The sequence below is a fragment of the Colobus angolensis genome, unplaced genomic scaffold (genome assembly GCF_000951035.1).
Source record: "Colobus angolensis palliatus isolate OR3802 unplaced genomic scaffold, Cang.pa_1.0 Scaffold39, whole genome shotgun sequence".
NCBI lineage: Eukaryota > Metazoa > Chordata > Mammalia > Primates > Cercopithecidae > Colobus > Colobus angolensis.
In genome coordinates, this window is record NW_012117265.1 from 4488348 (window position 1) to 4508082 (window position 19735).

At 47.5% G+C, this 19735-nt stretch overlaps 1 protein-coding gene across 1 annotated transcript in view; it reads left to right on the plus strand.

The window, feature by feature from the left end:
• The first annotated feature begins 275 nt into the window (after positions 1–275).
• MUC16 (mucin 16, cell surface associated) overlaps positions 276–19735 on the plus strand; it is a 173133-nt gene continuing 153673 nt past the window's right edge. Inside the window, 6 exon segments of the mRNA XM_011954968.1 lie at positions 276–9896; positions 11682–11786; positions 14633–16666; positions 16669–16725; positions 16728–16772; positions 16775–19718. Coding sequence (XP_011810358.1) covers positions 311–9896; positions 11682–11786; positions 14633–16666; positions 16669–16725; positions 16728–16772; positions 16775–19718 — 14771 coding nt within the window. The 5' untranslated portion in view covers positions 276–310.

The following is a 19735-nucleotide window of genomic DNA, read 5'->3' on the forward strand; positions in this document are numbered from 1 at the left end:
TGGCCTCCCAAAGTGCTGGTATTACAGGCGTGAGCCACCGTGCCCGGCCTGGTTCCTGGTTTCTAAGACATCACACACATACACACACACACACACTCTGAGAGAGAGAGAGGATCATTAAGACATGATACACTGAGACATTCTATCCTGCTGACAGTAAGAATCTGTTAAAAAGTTTGAAGGGAAGAATTGAGATCGTCAGTGTTTATTTGAGGAAATTGTCTGTGGTTGCACCATCCTTTCCTTTCTCTCCCTGAGATTTGGTCTTCTCAATCAGAAGGGTTGCAGAATTCCCCCAACCCCCATACATATGGCAGCTCTTCTAGACACAGGTTTTCCTAGGAGAAGTGCAGGGACCCCAGCCATATCTCCCACCCTGAGAAATTTTGGAGGTTCAGGGAGCTCAGAAGCTCTGCAGAGGCCACCCTCTCTGAGGGGATTGTTCTTAGACTTCCATCCAGAGGCAAGTGTTGACCTGTCCGTGCTGAAACCCACAGGCCTTCCTGGGTCATCTTCTCTCACCCACTCCTTGATGACAGGGAGCAGGAGCAGTAAAGCCACACCGGAAATGGATTCAGGACTGACAGGAGCCACCTTGTCACATAAGACATCTATAGGTGCAATCATGATGACGGAACATACTCTGCCCTTTACTTCCCCAGCTAAGACCTTTGCCAGTCCTGCGTCTTCGGTTGTGGGAAGAATCACTCGGTCCCTGGGGGCGATGTCCTCTGCTCTCCCTGAGTCAACCTCTAGAGGAATTACACACTCCGAGCAAAGAACCAGCCCATCACTGAGTCCCCAGGTCAATGGAACTCCCTCTGGGAACTCTCCTGCTGCAAGCGTGGTTTCAGGATTGAGTTCCTCAAGGACCAGGACCAGTTCCACAGAAGGAAATTTTACCAAAGAATCATCTACCTACATACTCACTGTAGAGACCACAAGTGGCCCAGTCACTGAGAAGTACACAGTCCCCACTGAGACCTCAGCAACCGAAGGTAACAGCACAGGGACCCCCTGGGGCACAAGGTATATCCCTGCAAAAATCACATCTCCAATGAAAACATTTGCAGATTCAACTGCATCCAAGGAAAATGTCCCAGTGTCTACGACTCCAGCTGAGTCCACAGTTACTGACTCACATACTCCAGGAAGGACAGCCCCATCCTTTGGGACAGTTTATTCTTCCTTCCTTGACTTATCGTCTAGAGGGACCCCAAATTCTAGAGGTGGAAAAAGCCTGGAACTGACTCCATCAACCACTGGATATCTCTTCTCTTCTCCTGAACCTGGCTCCGCAGGACACAGCAGAATAAGTACCAGTGCATCTTTGTCATCATCTGCTTCAGTTCTCGATAATAAAACATCAGAGACCGGCATATTCTCAGGCCAGAGTGTCACTTTCCCTCTGTCTCCTGGGGTGCCCGAGGCCAGAGTCAGCACAATGCCCAACTCAGCTATCCCTTTTTCCATGACACTAAGCAATGCAGAAACAAGTGCTGAAAAGGTCAGAAGTACAATTTCCCCTCTGGGGACTCCATCTACATCCACAGAGCAGACAGCAGACACTATCCTTACCTTCCGTGCCTTCGCTGAGACCACGGATACACCCGGCACCCACATAGCCAAGACTTCGGCTTCAGAATGGTCAGGGAGTCCAGGTACCCTCGGTGGCACCAGCACTTCAGCGCTGACAACCACATCTCCATCTACCACTTTAGTCTCAGAGGAGACCAACACCCATCACTCCATGAGTGGAAAGGAAACAGAAGGAACTTCGAATACATCTATGACTCCACTTGAGACCTCTGCTCCTGGAGAAGAGACTGAAATGACTGCCACCTTGGTCCCCACCCCAGGCTTTACTACTCTTTACAGCAAAATCAGTAGTCCATCTCAGGTCTCTTCATCACACCCAACAAGAGAGCTCAGAACCGCAGGCAGCACCTCTGGGAGGCAGAGTTCCAGTATAGCTGCCCACAGGAGCTCTGACATCCTGAAGGCAACCACTTCCAGCACCTCAACAGCATCATCATGGACCAGTGAAAGCACAGCTCAGCAATTTAGTGAACCCCAGCACACACAGTGGGTGGAGACAAGTCCTAGCATGAAAACAGAGAGACCCCCAGCATCAACCAGTGTGGCAGCCCCTGCCACCACTTCTCCTGTTCCCTCAGTGGTCTCTGGCTTCACCACCCTGAAGACCAGCTCCACTAAAGGCATTTGGCTTAAAGAAACATCTGCAGACACACTCATCGGAGAATCCACAGCTGGCCCAACCACCTATCAGTTTGCTGTTCCCACTGGGATTTCAATGACAGGAGGCAGCATCACAAGGGGAAGGCAGGGCACAACCCACCCACTCAACAGAGCCACAGCATTATCTGAGACATCCACAGATTTGACTCTGGCCACGAACGGTGTCCCAATCTCCATGTCTCCAGCAGTGAGCAAGACGGCTGCTGGCTCAAGTCCTCCAGGAGGGACAAATCCATCATATACAATGGTTTCTTCTGTCATCCCTAAGATGTCATCTCTAGAGTCCCCAGCTTCTAGGGAAGGAACCAGCCTGGGACTGACTCCATTAAACACTAGACATCCCTCCTCTTCCCCTGAACCAGACTCTGCAGGACATACCAAGATAAGCACCAGCATTCCTCTGTTGTCGTCTGCTCCAGTTCTTGAGGATAAAGTGTCAGTGACCAGCACATTCTCACACCACAGAATCACCTCATCTGTGACCACAGGGACTCCTGAAATCTCAGCAAAGACAAAGCCCAGCTCAGCCATTCTTTTCTCCATGACCCTAAGTAATGCAGCAACAAGTCCTGAAAGAGTCAGAAATGCAACGTCCCCTCTGACTTATCCATCTGCATCAGGGAAAGGGACAGCAGGGAGTGTCCTCACCCTCAGCACCTCTGCTGAGACTACAGACTCACCTAGCATCCACCCAACGGGGACACTGGCTTCAGAATGGTCAGAGAGTCCTAGCACTCTCAGCCTCCCAAGTGTCTCTGGAGTGAAAACCACATTTTCTTCATCTACTCCTTCCACTCATCTATTTACCGGTGGAGAAGAAACAGAGGAAACTTTGAATCCATCTGTGTCTCAACCTGAGACTTCTGTTTCCAGAGTAAGGACCACTTTGGCCAGCACCTCTGTCCCCACCCCAGTATTCCCCACCATGAACACCTGGACTACACGTTCAGCTCAGTTCTCTTCATCCCACCTAGTGAGTGAACTCAGAACCACGAGCAGTACCTCAGCTACAAACTCAACCAGTTCAGCACTTCCTAAAACATCTCACCTCTCTGGGACAGCAGCAATGTCACAGACCAATACAGGCATGTTTAATGACTCTGCTGCACCCCAAAGCACAACTTGGCCAGAGACTAGTCCCAGATTCAAGACACGGTTACCTTCAGCAACAACCACTGTTTCAACTTCTGCCACTTCTTTCTCTGCTACTGAAGTGGTCTCTAAATTCACTTCTCCAGCAACTGGTTCCACAGAAGCAACTTCTATGAGGGAACCATCAACAACCATCCTCACAACAGAGACCACGAATGGCCCAGGCACTATGGCTATGGCTTCTACCAACATCCCAATTGGAAAGGGCGACATTACTGAAGGAACATTGGACACAACCCATCTGTCCATTGGAGCCACAACTTCCTCTGAGACATCTACAGATTTTACCATGGCCAAAGAAAGTGTCTCAATGTCAGTATCTCCATCTCAGTCCATGGATGCTGTTGGCTCAAGCACTCCAGCAAAGACAAGCCAATTGGTTGGCACGTTTTCTGATGATGTCTATCATTTAACATCTGGAGAAATTCCAATACCTAGAGATGGAACCAGTTCAGCTCTGACTCCACAGATGACTGCAACTCACCCTCCATCTCCTGGGCCTGGCTCTGCTAGAAGCACCTGGCTTGGCATCTTGTCCTCATCTTCTTCTCCTACTCCCAAAGTCACAATGAGCTCCACATTTTCAACCCAGAGAGTCACCACAAGCATGATAATGGACACAGTTGAAATTAGTGAATGGAACACACCCAACTTACCTTCCATGACTTCCTTGACACCAAGTAATATTCCAACAAGCGGTGCAGTAGGAAAAAGCACCCTGGTTCCCTTGGACACTCCATCTCCAGCCACATCAATGGAGGCATCAGAAGGGGGACTCCTGACCCTGAGCACCTACCCTGAATCAGCAAACACACCCAGCATCCGCCTCAGAACACAAGCTAGTTCAGAAAGTCCAAGCACCATCAACCTTACCATAACTTCAGTAGTAAAAACTGGCTCTTACACACCTCTCGCCTTCCCCTCAATAGAAAGCCACATTCATGTATCAACAGCCAGAATGGAGACAAATGAAATTGCTTACTCTTCTGGGTCTTCACCTGAGATGACAGCTCCTGGAGAGACTAACACTGGTAGTACCTGGGCCCCCACCACCTACATCACCACTACGGATCCTAAGGATACAAGTTCAGCTCAGGTCTCTACACCCCACTCAGTGAGGACACTCAGAACCACAGAAAACCATCCAAAGACAGAGTCCACCACCCCAGCTGCTTACTCTGGAAGTCCTAAAATCTCAAGTTCACCTGATCTCACCAGTCTGATCACAAAAGCATGGACCATCACAGACACAACTGAACACTCCACTCAATTACATTACACAAATTTGGCAGAAAAACCATCTGGATTTGAGACACAGTCAACCCCAGGACCTGTCTCTGTAGTAATCCCTACCTCCCCTACCACTGGAAGCAGCACATTAGAACTGACTTCTGATGTCCCAGGGGAACCCGTGGTCCTCACTACCAGTGAGCAGACCACAATCACTCTCCCCATGGCAACATGGCTGAGTACCAGTTTGACAGAGGAAGTGCCTTCAACAGACCTTGATATTTCAAGTCCAAGTTCACTCATGAGTACATTTGCTATTTTTCCACCTATGTCCACACCTTCTCATGAACTTTCAAAGTCAGAGGCAGATACCAGTGCCATTGGAAATACAGATTCAACCACATGGGATCAGCACCTAGGAATCAGGAGTTTGGGCACAACTGGGGACTTAACAACTGTTCCTATCACCCCACTGTCAACCACGTGGACCAGTGTGATTGAACACTCAACACAAGCACAGGACACCCATTCTGCAACGATGAGTCCTACTCATGTGACACAATCACTCAAAGATCAAACATCTTTACCAGCCTCAGCATCCCCTCCCCATGTTACTGAAGTCTACCCTGAGCTCGGGACACAAAGGAGAAGCTCCTCTGAGGCAACCACTTTTTGGAAACCATCTACAGACACACTCTCCAGAGAGATTGAGACTGGCCCAACAAACGTTCAATCCACTCCACCCATGGACAACACAACAACAGGGAGCAGTAGTAGTGGAGTCACCCTGGGCACAGCCCACCTTCCCATAGGAACATCATCCCCAGCTGAGACATCCACAAACATAGCACTGGAAAGAGGAAGTTCTACAGCCACTGTCTCCATGGCTGGGACTGTGGGAATCCTAGTTACTAGTGCTCCAGGAAGAAGCATCAACCAGTCATTAGGAAGAGTTTCCTCTGTCCTTTCTGAGTCAACTACTGAAGGAGTCACAGATTCTAGTAAGGGAAGCAGTCCAAGGCTGAACACACAGGGAAATACAACTCCCTCCTCCTCTCTTGAGCCCAGCTCTGCTGAAGGAAGCCAGATGAGCACAAGCATCCCTCTACCCTCATCTCCTCCAACTCCTGATGTGGAATTCATAGGGGGCAGTACATTTTGGACCAAGGAGGTCACCACAGTTATGACCTCAGACATCTCCAAGTCTTCATCAGGGACAGAGTCCAGTTCAGTTACCCTTATGTCCACAGCTTTGGGAAGCACTGAAAATACAAAAAAACTCAGAACTGCCTCTATGGATCTTCCATCTCCAACTCCATCAGTGGAGGTGACACCATGGAGTTCTCTCACACTCAGTAACACCCCCAAGACCACAGATTCACCTGACCTCAGCCATGGGGTGCACACCAGCTCTACAGGGACTTTGGCCACTGACAGGCCATTGAATCCTGGTGTCACTAGAGCCTTCAGATTAGAAAACAGCCCCAGTACCTCTTCTGAGTCCCTGTCTGTGGGAACCAGCACTCACACATCCATGATTTACACAGAGAAGAGTGAAGTGCCTTCTTCAATACATCCCCAACCTGAGACCTCAGCTCCTGAAGCAGAGACCACTTTGATTTCCACTCCTGGAAACAAGGCCACAAGCTTAACATTGCCTTTTTCCTCCATTCCTGTGGAGGAAGTCATTTCTACAGGCATAACCTCGGGACTAGACATCAACTCAGCACCCATGACACATTCTCCCATCATCCCACCAACAATTGCATGGACCAGTACAGGCACAATTGAACAGTTCACTCAACCACTACATGCAGTTTCTTCAGAAAAAGTTTCTGGGCAGACACAGTCAACTCCATATGTCAATGTTGTGGCAGTGTCTGCTTCCCCTGCCCATGAGAACTCAGTCTCTTCTGGAAGCAGCACATCCATTCCATATTCCTCAGCCTCACTTGAATCCTTGGATTCCACAATCAGTACTAGTTTATCTGAGGCATTGTCCTCAGCTCATTCTGGGGTTTCAAACCCAAGTTCAGCTACGACTGAATTTCCACTCTTTTCAGCTGCATCCACATCTGTTGCTAAGCAAAGAAATCCAGAAACTGAGACCTATGGCCCCGAGAATACAGCCCCAAGTACTTTGAACACTGATGCATCCTCGGGCACAGGTCTTTCTGAGACTCCTGTGGGGGCAAGCATCAGCTCTGAAGTCCTTCTTCCAGTGACCATAACTTCCAGATCAGATGTTTCTGGCCTTACGTCTGAGAGTACTGCTAACCTGAGTTTAGGCACAGCCTCTTCAGCAGGGACCAAATTAACTAGGACAATATCCCTGCCCACTTCAGAGTCTTTGGTTTCCTTTAGAATGAACAAGGATCCACAGACAGTGTCAATCCCTTTGGGGTCCCATCCAACTATTAATACAGAAAGAAACTTCCCAGTAAACAGTGCGGGTTCACCTGGCTTGTCCACAGTAGCATCAGATGTAATTGACACACCTTCAGATGGGGCTGAAAGTATTCCCACTGTCTCCTTTTCCCCCTCCCCTGATAATGAAGTGACAACTATCTCACATTTCCCAGAAAAGACAACTCATTCATTTAGAACCATTTCATCTCTCACTCCTGAGTTGACTTCAAGAGTGACACCTACTCCTGGGGATTGGACCGGTTCAGCTATGTCCACAAAGCCCACAGAAGCCAGTTCTTTCATTACACTGGGAGAGAGAATGACAATCACCTCTGCTGCTCCAACCACTTCCCCCATAGTTCTCACTGTTAGTTTCACAGAGACCAGCACAGTTTCACTGGATAATGAAACTACAGTAAAAACCTCAGATATCCTTGAGGCACGGACAACAAATGAGCTCCCCTCAGACAGCAGTTCTTCTTCTGATCTGATCAACACCTCCATAGCTTCTTCAACTATGGATGTCACTAAAACAGCCTCCATCAGTCCCGCTAGCATCTCAGGAAGGACAGCAAGTTCCTCTCCTTCTCTCTTCTCTTCGGATAGATCCGAGGTTCCCACATCTATAACAGAGACAAATACAGCCACCTCTCCATCTGTTTCCAGTAACACATATTCTCTTGATAGGGGCTCCAATGTGGATGGCATGCCATCCACTTTACTACCCTTTACAATCACCCACCCTGTCAAGACAAGCTCGGCCCTGTTAACCTGGTCTAGACCAGTAGGAACTTTCAGCACCATGGTCAGCACTGACACTGCCGCCGGAGAAAATCCTACCTCTAGCAATTCTGTGGTGACTTCTGTTCCAGCAATAGGTATATGGACCAGTGTAGGCAGCACTACTGACTTACCTGCCATGGGCTCTCTCAAGACAAGTCCTGCAGGAGAGACACACTCACTTCCAGCATCAACTATTGAACCAGCCACTGCCTTCACTCCCCATCTCTCAGTGACAGTGGTCACTGGATCCAGTGCTACATCAGAAGCCAGTCTTCTCACTATGACTGAAAGCAAAACCATTCATTCGTCATCACAGACCCCAACTACAGCCACCTCTGGAGCAAGCTGGGAAACTTCAGCTACTCCTGAGAGCCTTTTGGCAGTCACTGAGACTTCGGACACAACACTCACCTCAAAGATTTCAGTGACAGACACCATCTTGTTTTCAACTGTGTCCACACCACCTTCTAAACTTCCAAGTACAGGGACTCTCTCTGGAGCCTCCTTCCCTACTTTACTCCTGGACACTCCAGCCATCCCACTCACCACCACTGAGCCAACAAGTTCATTAGCTACATCCTTTGATTCCACCCCACTGGTGACTATAGATTCGGATAGACTTGGCACAGTCCCAGAGACTACCCTGACCATGTCAGAGACCTCAAATGGGGGTGCACTGGTTCTTAAGACAGTAAGTAACCCAGATAGGAGCATCCCTGGAATCACTATCCAAGGGGTAGCAGAAAGTCCACTCCATCCTCCTTCCACTTCCCCCTCTAAGATTGTTGCTCCACAGAACACAGCCTATGAAGGTTCGACCACCATGGCACTTTCTACTTTGCCTGCAGGAACTACCAGTTCCCTTGTATTCGGTCAGAGTTCTGACACCTCAGAGACAACGGCTTTGGTGAACTCATCAGCTGGGCTTGAGAGGGCATCTGTGACGCCACTAACCACAGGAAGCCAGGTTTTGGCCAGCTCTGGAGGAGTCAGAAGTGGGTCCACTCACTCAACTGGAACCAACACATTTTCTTCTCTCCCTCTGACCATGAACCCAGGTGAGGTTACAGCCATGTCTGAAATCACCATGAACAGACTGACAGCTACTCAATCAACAGCACCCAAAGGGATACCTGTGAAGCCCACCAGTGCTGAGTCAGGGCTCCTAACACCTGTCTCTGTCTCTTCAAACCCATCAAAGGCCTTTACATCACTGACTACAGCTCCAACAACTTGGAGGATCCCACAGTCCACCTTGACCTTTGAGTTTTTTGAGGTCCCAAGTTTGGATACTAAGTCTGCTTCTTTACCAACTTCTGGACAGTCCCTGAACACCATTCCAGACTCAGATGCAAGCACAGCATCTTCCTCACTGTCCAAGTCTCCAGAAAAAAACACAAGGGCAGGGATGATGACTTCCACAAAGGCCATAAGTGCAAGCTCAGTTCAATCAACAGGTTTTACTGAAATCTCTGAGGAATCTGCCTCCCCTTCTATGGCAGGACATGAACCCAGAGTTCCCACTCCAGGAACAGGGGACCCTATATATGCCTCAGAGAGCATGTCTTATCCAGACCCGAGCAAGGCATCATCAGCTATGACATCGACCCCTCTTGCATCAAAACTCACAACTCTCTTCAGCACAGGTCAAGCAGCAAGGTCTGGTTCTAGTTCCTCTCCCATAAGCCTATCCACTGAGAAAGAAACCAGCTTTCTTTCCCCCACTGCATCCACCTCCAGAAAGACTTCACTCTTTCTTGGGCCCTCTGTGGCAAGACAGCCCAACACATTGTTGCATCTTCAGACTTCAGCTCTGACACTTTCTCCAACATCCACTCTAAATATGTCCCAGGAGGAGCCTCCTGAGATAACCTCAAGCCAGACCACTACAGAAGAAGAGAGAACAACAGCGGAAACACAGACATTAACCTTCACACCATCTGAGACCCCGACATCCTTGTTACCTGTCTCTTCTCCCACAGAACCCACAGCCAGAAGAAAGGGTTCTCCAGAAATATGGGCAAGCTCTATTTCAGTTCCCGCCAAGACCTCCTTGCTTGAAAGTAAGAATGCCCTGCTCCTTCCCCAAGTGTGCTGGGGATGAATCTGGACATAAACTACATCTTTTTAAATTTTTTAAACTTTTATATTTGAAAATATAAATATTTTAGGTTCAGGGAACATGTGCAGGTTTGTTATGTAGGTAAATTGCATGTCATGGGGGCTTGGGGTACAGATTACATCATCAGTCAGGTAATAAGCCTAGTACCTGATTGGTAGATTTTTTTTTTTTTATCCTCTCCTTCCTTCCAGTCTCCACCCTCAAGTACACATGTCTCCACGTGTACTCAAGGTTTAGTTTCCACTTATAAGTGAGAACATGCGGTATCTGTAAACTACATCTTTATTTTTGCTAACCTTAAACTGAAATTTAGCATTTGTTTTATTGATGAGTAGAGGTAACGAAACAAACCACATTAATTCTAGCAGTGCCTGTGCCTTTGCTCACAGCAGAAATTCCAGACACTTTCATATCCTATGACAGTTGTTGCAAGTACTTTTAAATATCATGTATGACTTTATTCATAATTATGGTGATTATTAGGCTTTTCAATATGTCTTATTTAATGAGTTAGTAAAAGAAGTGCCTGTATTATTATATTACATTTGTTTATTAAGATTTTGATAACGTTTCAATATAATCATTTCCTTCATTTTCTAAATTTTAGATTCAGGGGTATATGTGCAGGTTTGTTATGTGGATAGACTGCATAATGGTGAGGTCTGGCTTCCAGTGAATCCATCGTGCAAATAGTGAATGTTGTCCCAAGAAGTAGTTTTTCAATCCTCACTTCACTCTCAGCCTCCTCTATTTCGGAGTCCCAGTGTCTATTATTTCTATCTTTATATCCACATGTACCCATTATTTAGCTCCCACTTATAAGTGAGAACGGGCAGTATTTAATTTTCTGTTTTTGAGTTATTTTGCTTAGGTTGATGGCCTTCAGCTCCATCCATGTTGCTTTAAAGAACATGATTTCATTCTTTTTCATGGCTGCGTAGTACTCCAAGGTGTATGTGTACCAGATTTTCTTTATCCACAATGATTTCATTTGTAATTGAATATTTTATATTGTTATTTTATATTTTATTCTACATTTTTATTTTAATTTATAAAGGAATTCATATAGTTCACAAGCCTGTCAAAGGGACCTATAATAAAAAGAGGTTAAGAATCTATGCTCTAAACAGAATGTTACTCCATTTTATTTCATTTATTTTTAAAGAGACAGTATCACTCTCTCATCCAGGCTGGAGTGCAGTGGAGCGATCATAGCTCACTGAAACCCTGAACTCTTGGGCACAAGCAATTCTCCTACTTCATCCTCCAGAGGAGCTGGGACTACAGGTGCACGTCACCATGCCCAGCTAATTTTAAAAATTATTTTGTAGAGATGGTGTCTCGCTATCCTACCCAGGCTGGTCTCAAACTCCTGGGCTCAGGTGATCCTCCCACTTTGACCTCCCAAAGTGTTGAGATTACCGGGGCAAGCCACTGTGCCTGGCCACTTGTCACATTTTAATTTGTGATTACTTATAAAATGAACCCTTTCCCATCTGAGATCTGTCAGTCTTTCTCGTGACGGTGCCTAGTTCTGCTTTCTACCATGTCCAGTTAGACTGGGGTTTGATGGGAGGTCACCTGGGCAGCTGTCCAGTTCACTCACTGGGCTCTGGAGCCTCTGAGTTAAAGCAAAATAGAAAGATCAGTCAATGTAAAGAAAGTGCAAAAACTGACCTTCTGAAGTAATGGATAGCTCAACCTTCCTATTGCCCTTTTCTTTCAGCAACTGATGGAATGCTGGTGCCCACTACAAAGATGTCAAGTCAGGCAGCACAAGGAAATTCCACGTGGCCAGCCCCAGCAGAGAAGACAGGGACCAGTCCAGCAGGTACATATAGATCTTGTTTCCGTTTCTGCTCTGCTAATGTCACCCAAGCCTTTTTTTCTTTTCTTTTCTTTTCTTTTCTTCTTTCTTTCTCTCTCTCTTTTTTTTTTTTTTTTTTTTTGAGACGGAGTCTCGCTTTGTCGCCCAGGCTGGAGTGCAGTGGCGCGATCTCGGCTCACTGCAAGCTCCGCCTCCCGGGTTCAGGCCATTCTCCTGCCTCAGCCTCCTGAGTAGCTGGGACTACAGGTGCCCGCCACTGCGCCCGGCTTATTTTTTGTATTTTTAGTAGAGACGGGGTTTCACCATGGTCTCGATCTCCTGACCTTGTGATCCGCCCACCTCGGCCTCCCAAAGTGCTGGGATTACAGGCGTGAGCCACCGCGCCCGGCTCTTTCTCTCTTTCTTTCTTTCCTTTCTGTTTCCCTTCCTTCCTTCCTTCCTTCCTTTCTTTTTTCTTCCTTCCTTCCTTCCTTCCTTCCTTCCTTCCTTCCTTTCTGTCTTTCTTTCTTTTTCTTTTTAAATTTTTATTTTTTTGTTTTATTTTTTTTCACCCAAGCCTTAAGGCCAGTTTGGGCCACATAGTGACATTCCATCTCTACAAAAAAAAAAAAAATTAATAAAAAACGATAAGTTGGGCATTGTGTAGGCCTGTAGTCCCAGCTACTCAAGAGGCTGAGGTGGGAGGATAGCTTGCTGCTAACTGAAAGTGCTACTTATTGATTCTGGGAAGAAAATACAAGACTTCAGTTTCATTATTTTATAAGTGAATGCTAGCAACTTTTCTTTTCCTTTCTTTCTTTCTCTCTTTCTCTCCTCTCCTTCTCTTCTCTTCTTTTCTTTCTCTCTCCTCTCCTTCTCTTCTGTCTCCTTTCTTTCCTTTTCTTCTTTTGTCTCTGATTTTTGAGACAGGGTTTCATTCTGTCACCCAGGCTGGAGTACAGTGGTGTGTACTCACTGCAGTACTCACTGTACTCACTGCAGCCTCAAATTCCTGGACTCAAGTTATCTTCTCACCTCAGCCTCCTGAGGAGCTGGGCAGCTGTCCAGCTCACTCACTGGGCTCTAGAGCCTCTGCACTATGCCCAGTTTACTGGGGTTTTTTTGAATTTTTTTTTTTTTTTTTGTAGAGATGGGGGTCTCACTATGTGACCCAAGCTGGTCTTAAACTCCTGACTCCAAGAGATCCTCCTACCTCAGCCTCCCAAAGTGCAGGGATTATAGGTGTGAGCCACTGTGCTCAGCCTAGACAGCATTTTTTTTTTTTTTAGACAGGGTCTCCCTCTATTGCCCAGGCTGGAGTGCAATGACGTGATCATGGCTTACTGCAGCCTCCGCCTCCCCAGTCTCAAGCAATCCTCCAACTTCAGCCTCCCCTAGCAGCTAGAACTGCAGGTGATCATCACCAATTGGCCTGGTTAATTGTGTGTGTGTTTCTTAATTTTTTTGTAGAGATAGTTCTCACTATATTGCTTGGGCTGGTCTCAAACTCCTGGGCTCAAGTGATTCGCCCACCTCGGCCTCCCTAAACACTGGGATTACAGGCTTGAGCCACCACACCCGGCAAGGACTAGGTTTTAAAATAGGTTCCTAGGCTGGGTGTGGTGGCTTATGCCTGCAATCCTAGCACTTAGGGAGGCCGAGGTGGGTGGATCACGAGGTCAGGAGTTCGAGACCAGCCTGGACAACATAGTGAAACCCCATCTCTACTAAAAATACAAAAAATTAGCTGGGTATAGTGGCACACACCTGTAATCCCAACTATTCGGGAGGCCGAGACAGGAGAATCGCTTGAACCCAGGAGGCAGAGGTTGCACTGAGCCGAGATCATGCCATTGCACTCCAGCCTGGATGACAGTGCAAGACTCCATTTAAAAAAAAAGAAAAGGTTCCTTTGACTTCTTGACACTCTTCTCTGAGGATATTGGTCATTTTTCCCCATAGATGTTACTAACTGAACACTTCTGTTACTTCAGCTTACTAATTTACATGATCAATAGCCAATTAATTCAGCAGGAGAGAATGCTACAGAGTCGATTCTCTCTGTACTTTCTTCTGCTCCAGAGTGAAGGAGCTTTCTAAATGAGAGACCATCACTGTGTTCACAGGAAGGGCACAGGTGAACTTGAGATGGCAAACGCTGCCTTTGTTACTACAGAAGAAGGGATTATGGATTGAAGTCCTTCGCAGGGCCAAGTTGCTTAGAAAAATGTGCAAAAGGGTCCCTAGGAGTGCTCTTGGGACATCACATTTTTCTCACTCCTGTAGCAGGTAGATGTTATTTTCCTGAAGGACAAGGAAAGGACAGGGAAGGGATGAATTTGAAAGAAAATGAAGGTGAAGAGAAAGAATGAGCTCATCTCCCTTATCCACTTTCTTCTAAAATCCTTAAGTAGCTTTGCAGTGAACTAAGATTTGGGGGAACCTAGAGGAGGCTGAAAGTTGTAAGCTGACACTGGTTTAGCAAGGGCGAGCTCCAAAGACAAAAGTGGAAATAGTTTAGGGGTAGCCTCTTGAATGGGTGAAGCCCCTGGTTCATCACATCCTCCCTTACACAGAGAGCCCTTTTATATGGGGCATGGGGAAAAACTGAGCTAAAGGTGACAGTTTCTCCTGAGCAAGCCAGATGGTCAAACCTCTAACCTCACCATCTCCCTTGAAACGTTTAATGTGTTCCCTGGTGTCCAGAGGCTTAAAGTGTGAGAATTAAAAGCTCAACTTTTTCTTTCCCAGGGAAGGAGGAAATAGTTTTAATTGAAATCACAGGAGGAAATGAATTATAGTGTCAAACAAAAAAACCTCATCTTCTGTACCACTTGCATATACTCTACTGACTAACTTTCTAATCACAGGCACATCCCCAGGAAGCCCAGAAATGTCTACAGCTCTCAAAATCATGAGCTCCAAGAAACCCAGCATCAGCCCAGAGATCAGGTCCACTGTGAGAATTTCTCCTTGGAAGACTCCAGAAACAACTGTCCCCGTGGAGACCACTGTGGAACCAGTCACCCTTCAGTTCACATCCCTGGGAAGTGGCAGCACCAGCCTCTCTCACCTGCCCACAGGAGCCACATCACCAGCCAAGTCACCAACAGAAAATATGGTGGCTACAGAAAGGGTCTCCCTCTCCCCATCCCCACCTGAGGCTTGGACCAATCTTTATTCTAGAACTCCAGGAGGGACCAGGCAGTCACTGGCCACAACGCTCTCTGTCTCCTTAGAGTCACCAACTGCTAGAAGCACCACAGGGACTGGTCAGCAAAGCAGTCCAGAATTGATTTTGAAGACAACTGGAATGGAATCCTCTATGTGGTATGGCTCTACTGGAGGGGCCACAGTAGACATACATGTCTCTCTGAGCACATCTCCCAATATCCTTGAAGATCCTGTAACCAGCCCAAACTCTGTGAGCTCAGTCACAGATAAATCCAAACATAAAACCGAGACATGGGTCAGCACCACAGCCATTCCCTCCATGATCCTGAATCACAAGACAATGGCAGCTGAAGAACAGACAAGTCGATCTATGGATGAGGCTTATTCATCAACTAGCTCATGGTCAGATCAGACATCTGGGAGTGACATCACCCTTGGTGCGTCTCCTGATGTCACAAAGACATTATACATCACCTCCACAGCACAAACCACCTCACGAGTATCTCTGCCCTCTGGAGACCAAAGCATTACCAGCCTCACCAGTCCCTCAGGAGGAAAAAGAAGCTCTGCATCATCTGTCACATCCCCTGTGGAAGTGAGCAGCATGGATGTAACCACAGCTCCTACCCCAGGTATCTCCACCACCATCACCACCATGGGAACCAACTCAATCTTGACTGCCACACCCAGCCCCAAAGGGGGTGTGAGTACCATGGACAGCACCCCGGCCACAGAGAGGCGCACATCTTCTGCAGAGCACCCTCCCACCTGGCCCTCCACAGCTGCATCAGATTCCTGGACTGTCACAGACATGGCTTCAAACTTGAAAGTTGCAAGTTCTCCTGGAACAATTTCTACAATGCATACAACTTCATTCTTAGCCTCAGGCACTGAATTGGACTCCATGTCTACTCCCCATGGCCTTATAGCTGTCATTGGAACCAGCCTGGTCACTCCATCCTCTGATGCTTCAGCTGTAAAGACAGAGACAAGTACCAGTGAAGGAACATTGAATCCTTCAGACACAACTGCGTCTACTCCCATCTCAACTTTTTCTCGTGTCCAGAGGATGAGCATCTCAGTTCCTGACGTTTTAAGTACAAGTTGGACTCCCAGTAATACAGAAACAGAAGATGTGCCTGTTTCAATGGTTTCTACAGATCATGCTAGTACAACGACCGACTCAAATATGCCGCTGTCCACTTTTCTGTTTGATTCTCTGTCCGCTCTTGACTGGGACCCTGGGAGATCTGTGTCATCAGCCACAGCCACTACCTCAGCTCCTCACGGGGCCACAACTCCTCAAGAACTCACTTTGGAGACCATCATCAGCTCAGCTACCTCGCAGCTGCCCTTCTCTGTAGGGGACTTTACAAGTGTAGTCACACCAGCTGCAATGGTAAGGAGCTCTGGAGTTACTTTTTCAAGACCAGATCTGACAAGCAAAAAGGCAGAGCAGACTTCTATTCAGCTTCCCACCACAATTTCTGCACATCCAGGGCAGGTGCCCAGATCAGCAGCAACAACTCCGGATGTGATCCCACACACAGCAAAAACTCCAGATCCAACTCTTCAGAGACAAGGGCAGAGGGCTCTTACAACAGAGGCAAGAGCTACATCTGACTCCGGGAATGAGAAAGAAAAATCAACCTCAAGTGCACCTTGGATCACTGAGATGATGAATTCTGTCTCACAAGAGACCATCAAGGAGGTTACCAGCTCCTCCAGTGTATTAAGGAGCCTGAATACACTGGACATAAGCTTGGAATCTGCGACGACTTCATCCCCAAGTTGGAAAAGCAGCCCATATGAGAGAATTGCCCCTTCTGAGTCCACCACAGACAAAGAGGCAATTCACCCTTCTACAAACACAGTAGATTCAACAGCATGGGTCACAAGTTCCAAACATGTGTCTCATTCCACTGTCCCAGCTCACTCAGAATCATCCAAACTCACATCTCCAGTGGTTACTGCCTCCACCAGGGAACAAGCAATAGTTTCTGCATCAGCAACCACAGGGCCAGAGTCTACAAGGACTGGAACAGAGCCTAATTCCTCCTTGACTACTGAACTGAGGGATTTCAGCCCTTACATGGACCCCAGCTCAACCACACAAACAAGTATTATCTCTTCCCCAGGTTCCACTGCGATCACCAAGGGGCCTAGAACAGAAATTACCTCCTCTAAGAGAATATCCAGCTCATTCCTTGCCCAGTCTGTGAGGTCATCAGACAGCCCCTCAGAAACCATCACCAGGCTGTCTAACTTCCCTGCCACGACAGAATCTGGAGGAATGACCCTCACTATGCAAACGAGTCCCCCTGGCGCTACATCACTAAGTGCACCTACTTTGGATACATCAGCCACAGCCTCCTGGACAGGGACTCCACTGGCTATGACTCAGAGATTTACATACTCAGAGAAGACCACTCTCTTTAGCAAAGGTCCTGAGGATACATCACTACCAAGCCCTCCCTCTGTGGAAGAAACCAGCTCTTCCTCTTCCCTGGTACCTATCCATGCCACAACCTCACCTTCCAATATTTTGTTGACATCACAAGGACACAGTCCCTCCTCTACTCCACCTGTGACCTCAGTTTTCTGGTCTGAGACCTCTGGCCTGGGGAAGACCACAGACATGTCGAGGATAAGCTTGGAACCTGGCACCAGTCTACCTCCCAATTTGAGCAGTACAGCAGGTGAGGTGTTATCCACTCATGAAGCCTCCAGAGATACAAAGGCAATTCATCATTCTGCAAATACAGCAGTGACGACTATGGAGGCAACTAGTTCAGAACATTCTCCTGTCCCAGTCCATACAAAGCCATCCAAAGCCACATCTCCATTGGTTACCTCCCACATCATGGGGAACATCACTGCTTCCACATCAGTGTTTGGCTCCTCCGAGACCACAAAGATTGAGACAGTGTCCTCTGTGAACCCAGGACTTCAGGAGAGAAGCACATCCCAGGTGGTCAGCTCTGCTACAGAGACAAGCACTGTCATTACCCATGTGTCTAGTGGTGATGCTACTACTCATGTCACAAAGACACAAGCCACTTTCTCTAGCAGAACATCCATCCCAAGCCCTCATCACTTCAAAACTTCTACCAATGCACTTACAAATGTGAGCACCAACCCTTCTACCTCTCTGATAATGGCAGAATCTTCAGGAGTGACCATCACCACCCAGACAGGTCCTACTGGAGCTACAATACAGGGTCCATATCTCTTGGACACATCAAGCATGCCTTACTTGACAGAGACTCCATTGGCTTTGACTCCAGATTTTATGCAATCAGAGAAGACCACTCTCATGAGCAAAGGTCCCAAGGATGTGTCATGGACAAGCCCTCCCTCTGTGGCAGAAACCAGCTCTCCCTCTTCCCTGACACCTATCTTGGTCACAACCTCACCTCCTGCCACTTACACATTACGAGGGCGAAGTACATCCTCTCCTGTTTCTGTGACTTCAGTTCTCACCTCTGGACTGGTGAAGACCACAGATACGTTGAACACAAGCATGAAACCTGTGACCAATTCACCTCAAAGTTTGAACAACACATCAAATGAGGTGCTGGCCACTTTGGAAGCCACCACAGACATACAGACAATTCATCTTTCCATAAACAAAGCAGTGACCAATATGGGGACCACCAGTTCAGCACGTGAACTGCATTCCACTCTCCCAGTCAGCTCAGAACCATCCACAGCCACATCTCCAATGGTTCCTGCCTCTGCTATGGGGGACACTCTTGCTTCTACATCAACACCTCGTTCTGAGACCACAGACACTGAGGGAGAGCCAACATCCTCCCTGACTGCTGAACAAAAAGAGAACAGCACCTTCCAGGAGATGAACTCAACTACAGAGTCAAACATCATCCTCTCCAATGTGACTGTGGGGACTGCTACTGAAGCCTCCAAAGTGGAAGTCCCCTCTTTTGATGCAACATTCATACCAACTCCTGCTCAGTCAACAAAGTTCACAGGTATTTTCTTGGTATCCGGCAGTAGACTTTCAAACTCTCCTCCCATGACAATATCTACTCACATGACCACCACCAAGACAGGGTCCTCTGGAGCTACATCAAAGATTCCACTTACCTTAGACACATCAACGTTGGAAACCTCAGCAGAGACTCCATCAGTGGTGACTGAGGGGTTTGCCCCCTCAAAAATAACCACTGCCATGAACAATGATGCCAAGGATGTGTCACAGACAAGCCCTCTCTTTGAGGAGGAAGCCAGCTCTCCCTTTTCTCAGGCACCTGTGTTTGTCACAACCTCACCTTCTCCTGTTTCTTTCACGTTGCAATGGCATGGTACCTCCTCTCCCGTTTCTGTGTCCTCAGTTCCTACTTCTTCACTGGTAAAGATCACAGGCAAGGTGGATACAAGCTTAGAAACGGTGACCAGTTTACCTCAAAGTATGAGCAACACTTTGGATGACATATTGGCCACTTCAGCAGCCACCACAGATATAGAGACAATGCATTCTTCCATAAACACAGCAGTGACCAATGTGGGGACCACTAGTTCAGCATTTGAATCACATTCTACTGTCTCAGCTGACCCAGAGCCATCTAAAGTCACATCTCCAAATGTCACCACCTCCACCATGGAAGACACCACAATTTCCAGATCAATACCTAGATCCTCTAAGACTACAAGAACTGAGACTGAGACAACTTCCTCCCTGACTCCTAAACTGAGGGAGACCAGCATCTCCCAGGAGATCACCTCATCCACGGAGACAAGCACTGTTCCTCACAAAGAGCTTACAAACATTAAGAGAG